Source organism: Aulonocara sp. 'chitande type north' Nkhata Bay, linkage group LG13 (genome assembly GCF_057382095.1).
Source record: "Aulonocara sp. 'chitande type north' Nkhata Bay isolate Kocher_YH1m ecotype deep benthic linkage group LG13, A_spYH_male_GT1.1, whole genome shotgun sequence".
Lineage (NCBI taxonomy): Eukaryota > Metazoa > Chordata > Actinopteri > Cichliformes > Cichlidae > Aulonocara > Aulonocara sp. 'chitande type north' Nkhata Bay.
In genome coordinates, this window is record NC_141356.1 from 23,912,894 (window position 1) to 23,926,454 (window position 13,561).

The 13,561-nt window shown below is 40.9% G+C and overlaps 1 protein-coding gene across 1 annotated transcript in view; it reads left to right on the top strand.

The window, feature by feature from the left end:
• The first annotated feature begins 11,794 nt into the window (after nucleotides 1-11,794).
• The window catches only part of LOC147316114 (cGMP-dependent protein kinase 1-like), a 100,830-nt gene continuing 99,063 nt past the window's right edge, over nucleotides 11,795-13,561 (top strand). The window contains exon 1 of the mRNA XM_086259323.1: nucleotides 11,795-12,325. Coding sequence (XP_086115449.1) covers nucleotides 12,069-12,325 — 257 coding nt within the window. The 5' untranslated portion in view covers nucleotides 11,795-12,068. The remainder of the gene's footprint in view (nucleotides 12,326-13,561) is intronic.

The window sequence follows — 13,561 nt, forward strand, 5'->3', positions numbered from 1 at the left end:
CTGTGACTTTTTAGCTTCAGGATGGCATTTGGACAATATAAAAGAGAAGCAAAGCTTTGGTCAGCAGACAGCTAAACGTGGAAATGTCAGCAATAAGCAGAGACTCCACAAAGTCTTATGTAACACTGAATGTGACTGTCATGTTCAGTAAGAAGCATCATTGCAGAGACAATGTAATGCCCATATATAGAGACTGCTGAGGCTTTAAAAGCAACTAAGCATCTGCTGTTTGCGCTTCACGTCATGTGGCTCTGTAGAGCACCAACACACACGGCTAAGGGAATCTAAACCCAATGTGCAGTCTTTAAATCTTCACGTTGTTATGTTCGTTTTAGTAAATCATCTGATATTAAAGACAACACCATTTTGATGTTTTCTTGCAGCAAAACTTGAGGTTTTAAAAATTCCCTCAGGTCCAATGTGTTACCTTTTTTGTGGCTGTGGAAACTTTACTTTTTCCTTAGCTACATAAAAATAGTAAAAAGCAGTAGAAACAAGAGCACTTAGAAAGAGCAACTCCCCCGAAGTGCGAGGGCTAGACTAAAACTTTGATGTTTTGTGATATTTTTATTACAAACGGCTGACATCAGGCTCTATTGTTATTTCATCAGTTGACCTTGGCTGGTAACAATGAAGGTCAAGATCAAAAGCTTAGCCAGCTTAGGTAGTCATGTCTCTCAAGGACTAAAGTTTGAAGATGATCCATAAAAACTGAAGATAATATAAACTTTTTGCTGATTTTCACAGTGATCTGATTTTCTGAAAATTAAATCAGCTCGAGCTGTTATTCATGTCTACCATCACACTGAATTTGGAAGTGATATCTTGAAAACTTTGGGCTCTAAACTGCGAACACAACATTTATTATTACCTTCAGTTTTTATGGATCATCTTCGAACTTTAGACCTTGAGAAGGAGCTGGCTCATTGCTGATTACGTACAAAATGCAATTTCTGTATTTGCATAACAAAGACAAGAATGATACCAACCTTAGAGGGGAGAAGAACCAAATAATGCAGATCAAACAAAGAAAAATCACATCTCGTATGAGGAGATATTAGTAGAAAAAGAGAGAAACACCTATTCTATCGTGTGATGCTGTTTGTCTTGATGAGCATATCCGGGGTCATACGGTTGCCAGAATGGAAACCTACACGGTTGATTTGTCGCAGTACACACAAATCACGTTGTCATGTTCCAGGCGATCACGCCTGGAACATGACAACTTGGAAGGTTTCCCAGCAGCCATGTCTGACTTTTAAGTAGCAATGTCCCGGCGCTCCATCAGGGTGACTCATCGACCATTTACTTTTTCGGCCGTCATTTTCCACTGACAAACGTTGTGTTCACACCCAAGAAACATGGTGGGGTTTTCACTGTGTGTGCAGAGTCATAGACGTCTCTCTCGACTAACGCAGAGTGAAGGCACACTGCTATTGGCACCGATTCATCCAAGCACCCATAAAGAGGAAAAAAAATGCCCCTGTGTTTCTGTTATTATCACACATTTGAAAAATACATGGCTACTCAGCTTATGCATGTTACATTAGTGAGGAGTTGCCTCTGGAAGCCTGTCCAGTTATCCTGGGCGAGCTCCTCTGGCGCCATGTGATGTCAATTGGAAATGAAGAGGGCATCACTGTGGCTACTAGGCAACTGCAGTTCAGGGCAAACAAGCAACAAACTCAAGAGGAGCCTCAGATAAGATCTATCAGTCTTGTCTTTGTTATGCAAATGCAGAAATTGCATTTTGTACGTAATCAGCAATGAGCCAGCTCCTTCTTGATGAAGGATGGATTTCTTAAATCAGACATCAAAGCAGATCGGTACATTCAGCCACCAAAGTAAATTGACAATGTTTTTTTAATTAGTCACTCAGTCTTTTCAACAAGAGAACTTTGGAAAACACTCAAACTCCTTATGGCCACGCAATGACTTATGCCAGTCTGAAGATGACAACAATAGGAAGGAGACAAAGCCATGGAGAAAAACAAAAGATGTTCCAGTGCGGTTTTTAGAAAGATGGCGCAGCAGTCGCAGCGTGTGGATGAGCCTGAGAGGCACAGTGTGGGCGGTTTTCCCACCACATGCTCACAAGTGACAGCTGAGACAAGACACCATGTCTCTACTTTCCCCACTGTTAACACACAGAGCCACAGGCAAATGTCAAGCAAATCTGTCTGTTGTTTAGAACTTTGACTTGCTATTCATATCTTTAACCTCTTAACACCCACCAGGAAGCCAAGCTAATGAGTATTTTTCTTTTGAATGCAATTTTCTGACACTTCCAAATGGAAAGCTTTGACGACAAAATATATGTTAAATATGCAAATTACATATAAAATGTGCTTGTTTAACTCGTACCTCTGGTGAATTTTAAGAAGATCATAAAACAGCTCTACCTTCACATTTTCTGTCCTTCTGTTTTTCCAATATATTTCTTAATGCCCCATCAACAAGTCCCATAAGTAATTTCAGGCACTATTTTTACAGCACCTTCCAGTTAGGGGTGAGAGTAAATGGTTTTAAGGGGGGTGGGGGAGTTGTTAAGTCTGTGTAGTGTGTTGACATGCTGCAGGTGGTGGCCTGCTGAATGTCCAGCTGAGCCAGGAATGTGGAGGCCCTTTGGGCGCAAAGCAGCCAGGATTGCCCATGCAGGCAGTGGAGGGGTTCTCTGACTAATAGTAGCACTACAAGACAGCTATGACAAATCATTGTCTAGACTAGAGCATCAAAGGAATATAGTCTGCATTAGAGCCTCAGACTGCAAAGCAAAATACTACACAGCCAGGTCTGTAGGTCACAGAACATGTCACAAGAGGGGTTTAACTCAATGACAGACTGAGGATCAACATAATGGAAGCAGGCTAAGCTATACCATCTGAGGACCCTTTCTCATAAGGCCCCCCGGGGGTCTCCTACCGATTTTTTGCTGTCAATGCGATTGTCTGTGTCTATCTTTAGCCGCCCTGACTTTTATGAGCATATTGAAGTGAAGGCATGCCGGGACACTGTTAACTGCCGTCATGATTTCACGTCATCTCCTTCCTTAGGTTAGTCTGAAGTTTGTTTAGTTTTCTGGGTACCCTGCAGAGATAGGCATGCGCCAGAGGAATTTAAGGTTTCAGAAACTCTGTCTTTAAGACTACCATAGGCCACAAGTGCTACTATTCTACTCAGTGGGGCAAAATGTACTTATGCCACGTGCTCTATGTGAGTATTTGTACTTGATTACTTAATTGTACAAATCAAATATATGCAAAATTCAAATCAGAAGAGAAATATTGCAAGTGTTACTTCACATTTCTTTGACAGGTCTGGTTAATGCAGCTTAAAGACAAGGATATTTCTCACAAGATATGATGAGCTTATAGTATATTTATTTATTTATTTGTTGTTGAACTTTTTATCTTGTATTTCATTAAAATAAACAATAGAATTGTAGTTTGGGTATTTGGTTTGACAAGAATACAATTTGAAGGTATCACTTTGGCTGTAGATTGGGTGATGGCCATTTTTCACACCACTGACCGCAAACCAAAAATTGAATCAGTGATTAAACAATAAATAAATAATTAAAAAAAAAATTTTGGTATGAAATAGTTCACCAAATCATTACAACATTTTAAAAATGATAACTCTACCGACTACCAACGGTAGCTACCGACACCTTTGCCTTCTTCACATGCTAATCTAAACATAATACAAGGTATCAACATGCTGATGCAATCCTCTTGTAATCACAGAGGACGTTTGCTTTCAAGCTCATGTCAGGTCAGGATTAATAAATATTCTGAGAAATTATTCACGCTGCTCTGGAAGCTTTGAAGTAGTGCAGTAATGTTTTCAGAGCAAGAAGGATCTATAGGAGCACAGAAAACCTTTTATCTCACTAAAAACATGTGAGACACTCTTTCTGATGCTGTCAGTGTACAGAGATCAGCCTCCTGTTCATATATTAGAAGTAGACTGTTTTTATACACAATCTACTTCTAATACAGTAGTAGTTCATGCTAATAAATACACAATAAAATATCAATTTAGAAATTATGTAACAGGTAGTCATTTGAATATGGGTAACTAGTAATTTGGCCTTATAGGAACTACATATATCACTTTCTGCATTTTAGACGAGATAAGTACCGCCTCTGTGGTGATTTCTAAAATAGCAACAACACAACAAGAGCAAGGCAGTGCACCAACTAACCATTATACCTGATCTAACTGATCTAATCAAAAGCATGTCCGTGGGCCACTGAACAAAAAAGTCAATGTTTGGATTATGACGTTTTTTCTGAATTTTGAGGCAAACAAATTCAGTTCAATTCAATTTATGAACACTTTTCCTGACTTCAGTCTCAGAATTATGACTTTTCCCCCTGGAATTAAATTTTTTTGTTAGTAATCGGACTTATTTTTTTTCTTAAAGTATGATTAGGATCAAAGGAAGAAAAAAATACTGCCTTTTTTTCTCAGAGGTGTGATTAAAAAAAAGACACAAAGAGGTGGAGAATGGGACCTGACACTGTGAAGCTTTGCTCTTTTGCCTCCAGATACTATTACATGTGTCATGCTGACATGTGTTTATAAGCAGTAGTGTTTTTTTGTCTTAATGGAGATGCAGATGACATTTCTTTACAAAGTAGCCAGATTTTTTGGGAGGTTGTGAAATTACAGAATTGTGTAATTATTTTATTATTTTTTATATACAAACATACAGAGTGTTGATTTTGCTGCTGCAGAGATGATCAATCTGGTTAATCTGGGTAAAATGTGCCTCATTTTTCAACAAGCTCTCACAGCTTCAAATATACTCTAAGAAATGGTTGAAAGGACTATTAAGGGGATAAGTCAATGCTTTAAATCTCTGGTATTTCACAGTAAATTCAGCTCAGCGCTTGTGAAAGCTTTGTCCACACAGCTGCAGACTTCTCTCCTGACCCTCGAAGAGGATAACAGAGATGGTTTGGCCCAAAGCCTGACATAAAGCCCCCCATATGTTATGGTTTACACTCAGGTCAGAACGTGTTGTCTCTCAAACTAGTTTCCATTAAGCGCATTCCTTGCAAACAGCCTGATAATGGCACTAGTAGGTCCCAGCTCTCCAGCGTTGTGACTCATCACTCAGGTGTGTTTACAGCTTACTCTACAAGAGAAAGAAGCTTCTCTGGAGACAAACTACTGCGCTTTGTAAAACATGTTTCGAGCTCCAAGGAAAAGTCATAGCAAGTCTACCGCTTAGGCATTCATCAACCTCAAATGTGACGCAGGTGACGACATTTTTAAACACCAACTCAAACAAACACTCAGAAAGACAGGCAAAGGCAAAGAGAGTGAAGCAGAATTTCTGTATGCGAATTAAGCTGGGGATGTCAGTAGGGTCATTTCATTTCACACAGAGCCATTAATTACATCCCACCTCTGCAATTATATTAGGTTTTCTTTTTTTGTATTTTGCTTTAGTGCGAGGAGAAATGATGGACATTGGTTGTTTTAAAGCCAAAGACATAAACAGCAGCTTACGTAATATGTCTCCTTTTACTCACTAACAGGCAAGTTCATTGGCCATTACTCTAGATGGATATCAGTAATGTGATGAGTGCATGGATTCAGTCCTTCTGGTTTTATAGCGATGACCTTAAAACAATAATAAATTGTTTCATTTGCTCCACATTAAACAGATAAAACCTGCGTATCTGCTTTCTAAACCACCACATGCCTCGATGCAGACAGAAGAAGAAGAAGAAACTCAAAAGTACACAGTCAGTTTTTCTGTAATGACAAGAACTGTTATCACTGCTGCTTAATGTTAAAGTCAGACTGGCATAAAGAGCAATATGAGAAAGACGCAATAAAACTAACTCAAGTAGTAAATATCTTTGTTTTATGGTGCTTATATGTCACATTGTATGATTTACTCATGAAAGCAGCTCTCGACTATACTTAAGGCTCATTTACGTTGTATGAGAAAAATGCAAAAGGAGCCACATTCATAAGTCTCGTGTTTTTTTCCTTCTTTTTCTTTTCAAATAGAGACATGTCAGTGCTACAAGTGGGAATTATTGGAGAAGCAGAAAATAATCGTGTTTTGACTGAGTTAGCAGAGCAGCACAGCAAAGAGAGGCTGACAAAGGAGTCATTTCAAGTGGATTTGGTGAAATGGACCGGTGACAATAGCTGTCTGTATATTTGTATGTCTTCTCCTCGTACCGTCTGCCCACTCTGTTCAAGTGAACACTTGTAGAGCCACTTATTTATCACAACTAGAAAACCTAACAGACAGTAAGAGATTGTAACCAGAAGAAATTATTATTATTTTTAGCTTGATGTTTGCTAGTACCACTTCTCATAGATGATGCTCCACTGTCAAGAGGTTTAGGATAGAATCAGCAATGGTGCCCGATTGGCCTCAACAACAAGAAAGCAAATATGTGTGTAGCAAAACACATTTGTTACACTGTAGCTGCTGAGTGTGTTATTTCTGTGGTAACTTTTTTCCTTCATGACCTTGAAAACACTACACAGAAGTGCTTTTTTATCTTGCTCCTGTATGACAAAACTGTTACAAATCACTGCTAGTAATTGATTTTTTTTTTTCCTTCGCAGCAGCAAAATTATGTATTTATCTTCCTGAAATGTTTTGGTACTTTGTTAAGTTTAACTTAACAGTCTGTCTTTGCGATTATAAACATACGTTTATGTTTCAGTGACACGTGGGGCCAACATTTAAAAACAAATGAGACTGCTTCTGATTATTTTAGGACCTCAGTGGGTTACTCAGTGTTATGCAGCACGTGTGATTGCTTTTCTCTCTTGTGTTTTACTACTTACAGCTGTTCTTTTCCCTCCTGAGCTTCTTCTCTGCAATATCAAACTGGAAATTATGTTTTCTTCATCTGTCTGTTTGGACAGTGCTTTTAAACTCTTAGAGTCATCATAAATGTGTCTGGGGTCATCAGTATTTACAGTGTTAGTCACCCAGCACACCTGGTAGATCTTGGGAATGCAGCATTCCAGCCAATAACTCCTGACCTGCTGTTCACCTCTCGTACACATTTTTTTCTGTCTTTTCACACCCAGCGCATTGTGACTGTCTTCATGTCAGCACTACAGTTACCTGTTTTTAACAGTTTTCAAACTTTATTGGTAGAGAGATCAGAAACAAACTGACAAGCGTAAGAATCTACAGTATGTGCGGATGTTTTGAACCACCCCTCGTTGCTTTATTTATGTTAATTACAAGGAGCTAGTCCTTGGATCGTCCATTTTCTGGGAATGTTTTTTTTCCTTCTGTTAAGTCATTTAGACTGACCTATGAATCATTCAAGCATAAAAAAGACACCTAACTCAAGGGATGAACCGGTGCTGCGTCTACACATAATGAGAAGACAACTTAAAGAATTATTTACATTTTAAATTGTACTTTGTTACTAAAAGCTGGTTGCAAAGACAGATGACTTGTTCTCATTTCTTTAGTTGGATATATGAAAAATGTCAAATATAACACATTTTGATGGGCATAAAATTGTATTTTTGCACAAACAAGGTGATTTCCAAAGAGCTATTAACAGAAAGCTTGGCGGATCTTAGCATGGTGTGACAGTCTGTCCTTAATTTGAGGAAAAGTGGAGAACAAAAAACGTGTTGGCATAAACAAATTAAAAGAAACTATCAGCAGGTGAAATGTATGCCAAAGTCATGTCCTTAAGAAATATCTGGCTAAGACCTGACATAGGAACCGAGAGATCCCTCTGGCCCTATCTATTGTGCACTGACACCTCATCTCAGTGGAAGGGTGCCTATCCAAAAGCCATTCTGGAAGAAGGGAAATGCCAAATTACACAAGAACTGGACTGAAAATTGGAGTTAACAGTTCTGATGGAGTGATGAAGCCAAATTTGAACATTTTGGTTGTAAAAGTGTAAAAGGGAGGTTAGGGGAGGTACAACGGTGAGCGTCTACAGCCATCTGTAAAACGTGCTGGAAGCTCTGTCATAGTTTGGGCCTGTATTGCAGCCAGTGGTGTTGGCGGTCTTCTCAAAACTGCTTGAGTTATGAAGACAGAAAAGTAGCGTCAGATTTTGATCTAAAATGCAATACCATCTGGAAAGCTTCTGATTGGCAACAGCTTCATTTGCCAGGATGACAATGATCCCAAACACACTGCCAATGCAGTAAAAAGCATACCTGGATTGAAAAGCACACAATTGAGCACCATCAGTCATGGATTTGACATTATTAAAGTGGTGTGGGATCATCTTGACTGAGAATAAATGAAGAAACCGCCCACATCTAAAGAAGAGCTTCGAATGTCCTTCGAGAAGCCTGGAGAACTATTCCTGAAGACTACTTAAAGAAAGAAATTTAAGATAGTTCAAGCTGTGTTGAACAATAAAGGTGGCATTACCAAATATTGACTTCCAGGCTGGTAAGTATTGTACAAACTCTGTATTAAATAATATTAAATATTAAGTAGTGAGGAAATTTCACGACTGGACTTGTTGCACAGGTGGCATCCTATCACGGTACCAGGCTGGAATCCTCTGAGCTCCTGAGAGTGACCGCTCTTTCACAAATGTATCTGGAAAAAGTCTGCATGCCAAGGTGTTTAATTTTTTAGACCTGTGGCTATAGAAGTGATTGGAACATCTGAATTCAATGATTTGGATGGGTGAATGAATACTTTTAGCAACATAGTGTACTTTAAAAGATTAACTACACTATTATTTGACTGACAGGTTGATGTCAGAAGTCATTGGACTACTTAAACAAGTAACTGTTTTTTTCATCTCTGCACTGAAAAGAAGCTGTAGACACAACATGAACTATCTTTACCTATAAGGCTATTTTCAAACAATGATAAGGCACACTTATTCAACACTAGCACCCCATTATAGCTGTCTCTCTGTGCACACACAGAATATAAGCCTGGCTTTAACTCTCTGTAAACTCTGGCTGGTCATATCTGCCGTTTTGGTTGCTTCCTTTTGTGTTAGGAAGCAACTGTAAAATGCTCTTGTCTTGTGCTATTTCTCTGTGGGTTGATCACATGCAAGTAGTCATGTGATCCACTGTAAATATCAAGTACTGACTGTAACATCTTTAAGAATTTCTTAAACAAATCACTGCACCTGACTGAGTATACACTGACACACTGATCAATATTAAAAGTAGTCCTTATTTACAGACCTAGCAATGATACAAAAACACACAAGAAACACACCTTCTCACCTATCTGATTTTGACAGTACTAATGCAAGAAGGCAGGAAGGAAGTATCACTATTGCGTTTGCTAAGTCAATTTCCTGCGCTCTGGTTCAGTCCATTTCCAGTGTGAGCCGTGCGATCAATCTGCAGCTCTGGACATGATATCATGTTACATTGCGATACTACGTTGAATACAACATGAAGTTGCCATATTGCTGCTGAAGTGTATATTTGGCGGGGTATTTTACAGGCCTGGAGATGCTCAGAGAAAGATTGCTCCGGGCTAGAGCATCTCTCGTGTCCTCGGCCCATGATGTCTCACTGTCTTTTATCCTCTCCCTGAGCCTGTGCCACCTCTCACGGGACCGCAGACCCAGGCAGGCGGCCAGCTGGTGGAGGCTCACTGGGACCACCAGCAGAGACACGAACAGCATAAGGGGCTCAAGGGGGAAGACACTCCATGTAACAACACACTGCGCCTACCATTGCACTTAGTAATCACTTCTAAGGTTTCCATACAGGCTGCTGGCATGATCACTTTTGTGTGTCTGCAGGGATTTTAGCTTTGTGAATAGTTACATCAATCTTTTTGTGCAAACGTGTGTGTGCGGGTGATAATGATGTGAAAGCATATGTCTGGATATACCCAAGATGCCTCTTCTCTCGTATTCTTCAATGTGCAAACTGTGTGTGTGTGTGTGTGTGTGTGTGTGTGTGTGTGTGTGTGTGTGTGTGTGTGTGTGTGTGTGTGTGTGTGTGTGTGCGCGCGCACACGAGTGTATTACAGGAAAACAGTGACTAATGTCTGCCCTCTTCTCTTCCGTAAGCTGATCTGTCCCTGAGGCGGACAAGAGGGCACCGGATTTTCTCTTCCAAGAGACGCTATAGAAACGCTGCAAAGACAGAAGCACATGAACCCTTTATTACTGCGCGGGCACACTCAGCACTCATGAACTCAGTGACGCCCATGAGCGGCCGTTCTTGTGTGCCGTAAGAGCATCCATCTCCGAGTGCCTTAAGGTCAACTTGGCCTCCATTACCTAAGCCACAGCATCCAAGAGAGATGACCCATGTAGTGCTCAGACAACACAAGCTGAAACTGGTAATGCAGCATTGCTCCCCTCCATGTAAACATGGAAAAAGTGGCGTTGGGACAAACAAGAAAACCTACACAGTTCAGGCTGATGATGTCTATACACATTAGGTTATGGTAGCAGTATGAGATCAAAGACACTTTAATTAAAAACTAATTGATGATGCTCTGCATATTTCTTTATTTTCAAATGCATGAATGTCCTTTTTTGTGAATAGGAGGTCAGTAGCAGTCTTTCAGTGCAGTCATATTCTCCATTCAGGGGCACGGAAGGTAACACTTATTTTACCACTATTATAATGGACACAGTATCTGCTGCATACATAATTAATCGATCACTGTTTTCCACATTGATAACAGCATGACCCTGGTTCTCATCTCGTCTTTGCTGCTCACAATTACTGTGAAACATGTGACACACTCACAGAGCTTCAGAATCAGAAGTGCATCATATGTGCTTCGTGGTTAGAACCACTGCAATCGGGCCCGATAACTCTCAGGATAGTTATCAAGCCAGGCAGGACTTACGCGGTTTATCACAACTCTCATATGGATACATGAGGGTTTGCAACATGTTAATGTGGTTGTTATTCCGCTCCAAGACTCCTTTGAAGAGCTGCAGCTTAGATGGGAAAGTAATTTTTGAATAATGCGCAATAAAACTCCTCAAAAGGTTCTGCAGAGCCACACTTTCCAGCAACAAGCACTCTGCTATAGCCCCTAAGAGCCGTTTGGAATAATAAGAAGGCAAGCAATAGTCAAGGGTGAGACATGTTGAACTGCGCCGGCAAAGTGAAGATCTGTTCGCGCTATTTTTAACTCAGAATCTTAATGAAACAACCCCCTAGCACCCATGAGCTCCCCTCTTCTTTCCCACTCAATGAATCCATTCAGTTGAAACACGCTCAGGCAGTAAGATGAAAAATGGTGCTTAGAAATGGCTGTCCAGCTTCAGTGATTAATATTAGAGTGAGAGAAGTGATGATCTATTATTGAACTCCCAGTCTTCACAGTGCAACCAGGATAAAAGTGATAAGCAGTGGTGCCACAGTGTGTAATTACAGATTACTCTCATCATTAGAGCAACCCACTTTGGAATGTGTGTTGTAATTAACTTTAATTTAGGTGCAAACTCTTTAAAAAGCCTTTATTCATATCTAACATTGAATCAATTGCTATTTAGATAGATAGATAGATAGATCATACCGGGTCCACTGCCCCGTGAAGCGAGTGTGGGACAATTGATTTTTGAAATAGGTTAGGTCAAGGAGGTGATGTGTGCGCTTTTGTCGCGCAAAGGGAGGGTCGGGGTTGTGCAGACAGATGGTAAACAAATATTTGACAGCAGCCAGCAGCAGCACTGGGCTTCCTCTGTGGTGTGTTTGCAGGGTGAGCGGGCTGAACTATACAGGAGTTGTCTCGGCTCTCCAGTGCCCAGTTCTGCGTCCTCTGAGAGGAAGAGCTGCTGTAATTGGTTTCTCAATGAAGGATCATCAGCAGCTCCCCGGAGGCTTGGTGGACTGTAGCGCAGCGCTGCTCCATCAATCGTCCGTTTCCCGGATTTGAACGCTGCTTTGCTCTTTTCTTCTGAAATAAACAAGTGCGCAGTGAAGGGGACTGTCGGAGCATCATCACCCTGCGCGCTTTAGACGGGGATCTTTTGTGATCTCTTTTTTTCCTCCCCCAAACCTGCTAAACGAGTATTGGGAGTTAATCGTTCTGTCCACCTCGGGGAGAATATCGACAAAGTTTAACGCAGATTTTCGCCATGAGTGATCTGGAGGACGACTTTGCCAAGATCCTGCTGCTAAAGGAGGAGAGAATAAGGGACTTGGAGAGGCGGCTTGCCGATCGGGAAGACGAGATTCAAGAACTGAAGAGAAAATTACACAAATGTCAGTCTGTTCTGCCAAGCGCTCAACTTATTGGACCCAGGACCCGCAGGGCGCAGGGCATCTCCGCGGAACCTCAAACGCACCAGGACCTGTCAAGGCAGGCGTTTCGAAAATATGCCAAGTCCGACTGGTAAGACAGTTTACGCAGGCGGTCGTACTTTATTGCTCTGTTATTGCGCCCATGTGTCTGCTTTGTGTCCCGTCTTAAACGATTTTCTGGGTGTTTTTCTTCTGAGTTTATTTTTTCTGGTCATAAAAACTATTCATCAGCATTTCGTTACGAGGATGTACAACTCTGTTTCGAGAGGAGAATACATGTGGCGACAAAAAACAAAAACTAGAGGCTCAGACACACACGGCTCACTGAGGCTCCTCTGTGCTTTGTCTCCACATAGTGTTTCTGTCTCTTTATGATCTTCTTTTTTTCTAAATGGGAGACTCAGAGTTTTGCCATGAATGGACGAGCACTTCCATTCTTGCGGGCCGATGACGCAGCTCCAAGGCAAGCTTTAGAAAGAGCTCCTAATTGATCAGATCCATCATGGCAGCCCCACGGGACACAGACAGGAGGAAGTGCGATGCATTATTGGCTTTTAGTAGCTGGACGCTGAGGACCCGAAGTGCATGTCTGAGGATATTTAATACTCCATTAGAAAACGCTTTGTTTGGCCATATGCTTCCTTCATCACCTTCAGGTGCTCGTTTTAGGTTCACAATCCTTATTTTGAGGATTTCATCTGAGGTATGATGTCTGTATAGATAAAAGAAACTGCATTTTTATTTAGTCCTACTCTGCTTAGTTTGGTTTTGCTGTGTTTACTCGAAAAACCAAAAAGTTAGCCAAAGAACTTTTTCTTTTAATTTATTCTCACCTCATTTTCTATCATCAGAACCCCATCAGAATAAATTACTTATTACACTGACATCACACACACGCACAAGCAGACATCAGCCTGTTGACTCGCTTAGTGCAAGAGACAATGGGGTTAATAATATTAACATGGCTAGACTATTTCCAATCTTCATTTGCATTAATAAACTGCAGGCAGGAAAGTCCTCATTTGCAGTCATCAACGGATGCTCGCTGCGCTTTCAAAGGCAAACAACCGCAGGGAGAGCCCCCAGACAAACAAACACAAGACAGCCCAACTTTAGAGGGATGAAAAAGTTGCAAACGAGCTACATTAAAGTTAAAAATAAAGTATCTCCATCAAATTGTCAGCCTTCCAGTGGAAGCATGGCTCGGTCTCAAAGTGATCAAATTATGAGTTTATTTTCAGCTGCTGAGTAACAGTAAGTGCCACAGTAAGGCTGCAGGAGTTGACAGACGAGAATGTGCCCATGCGCTCTGAGGATAAACCGGAAG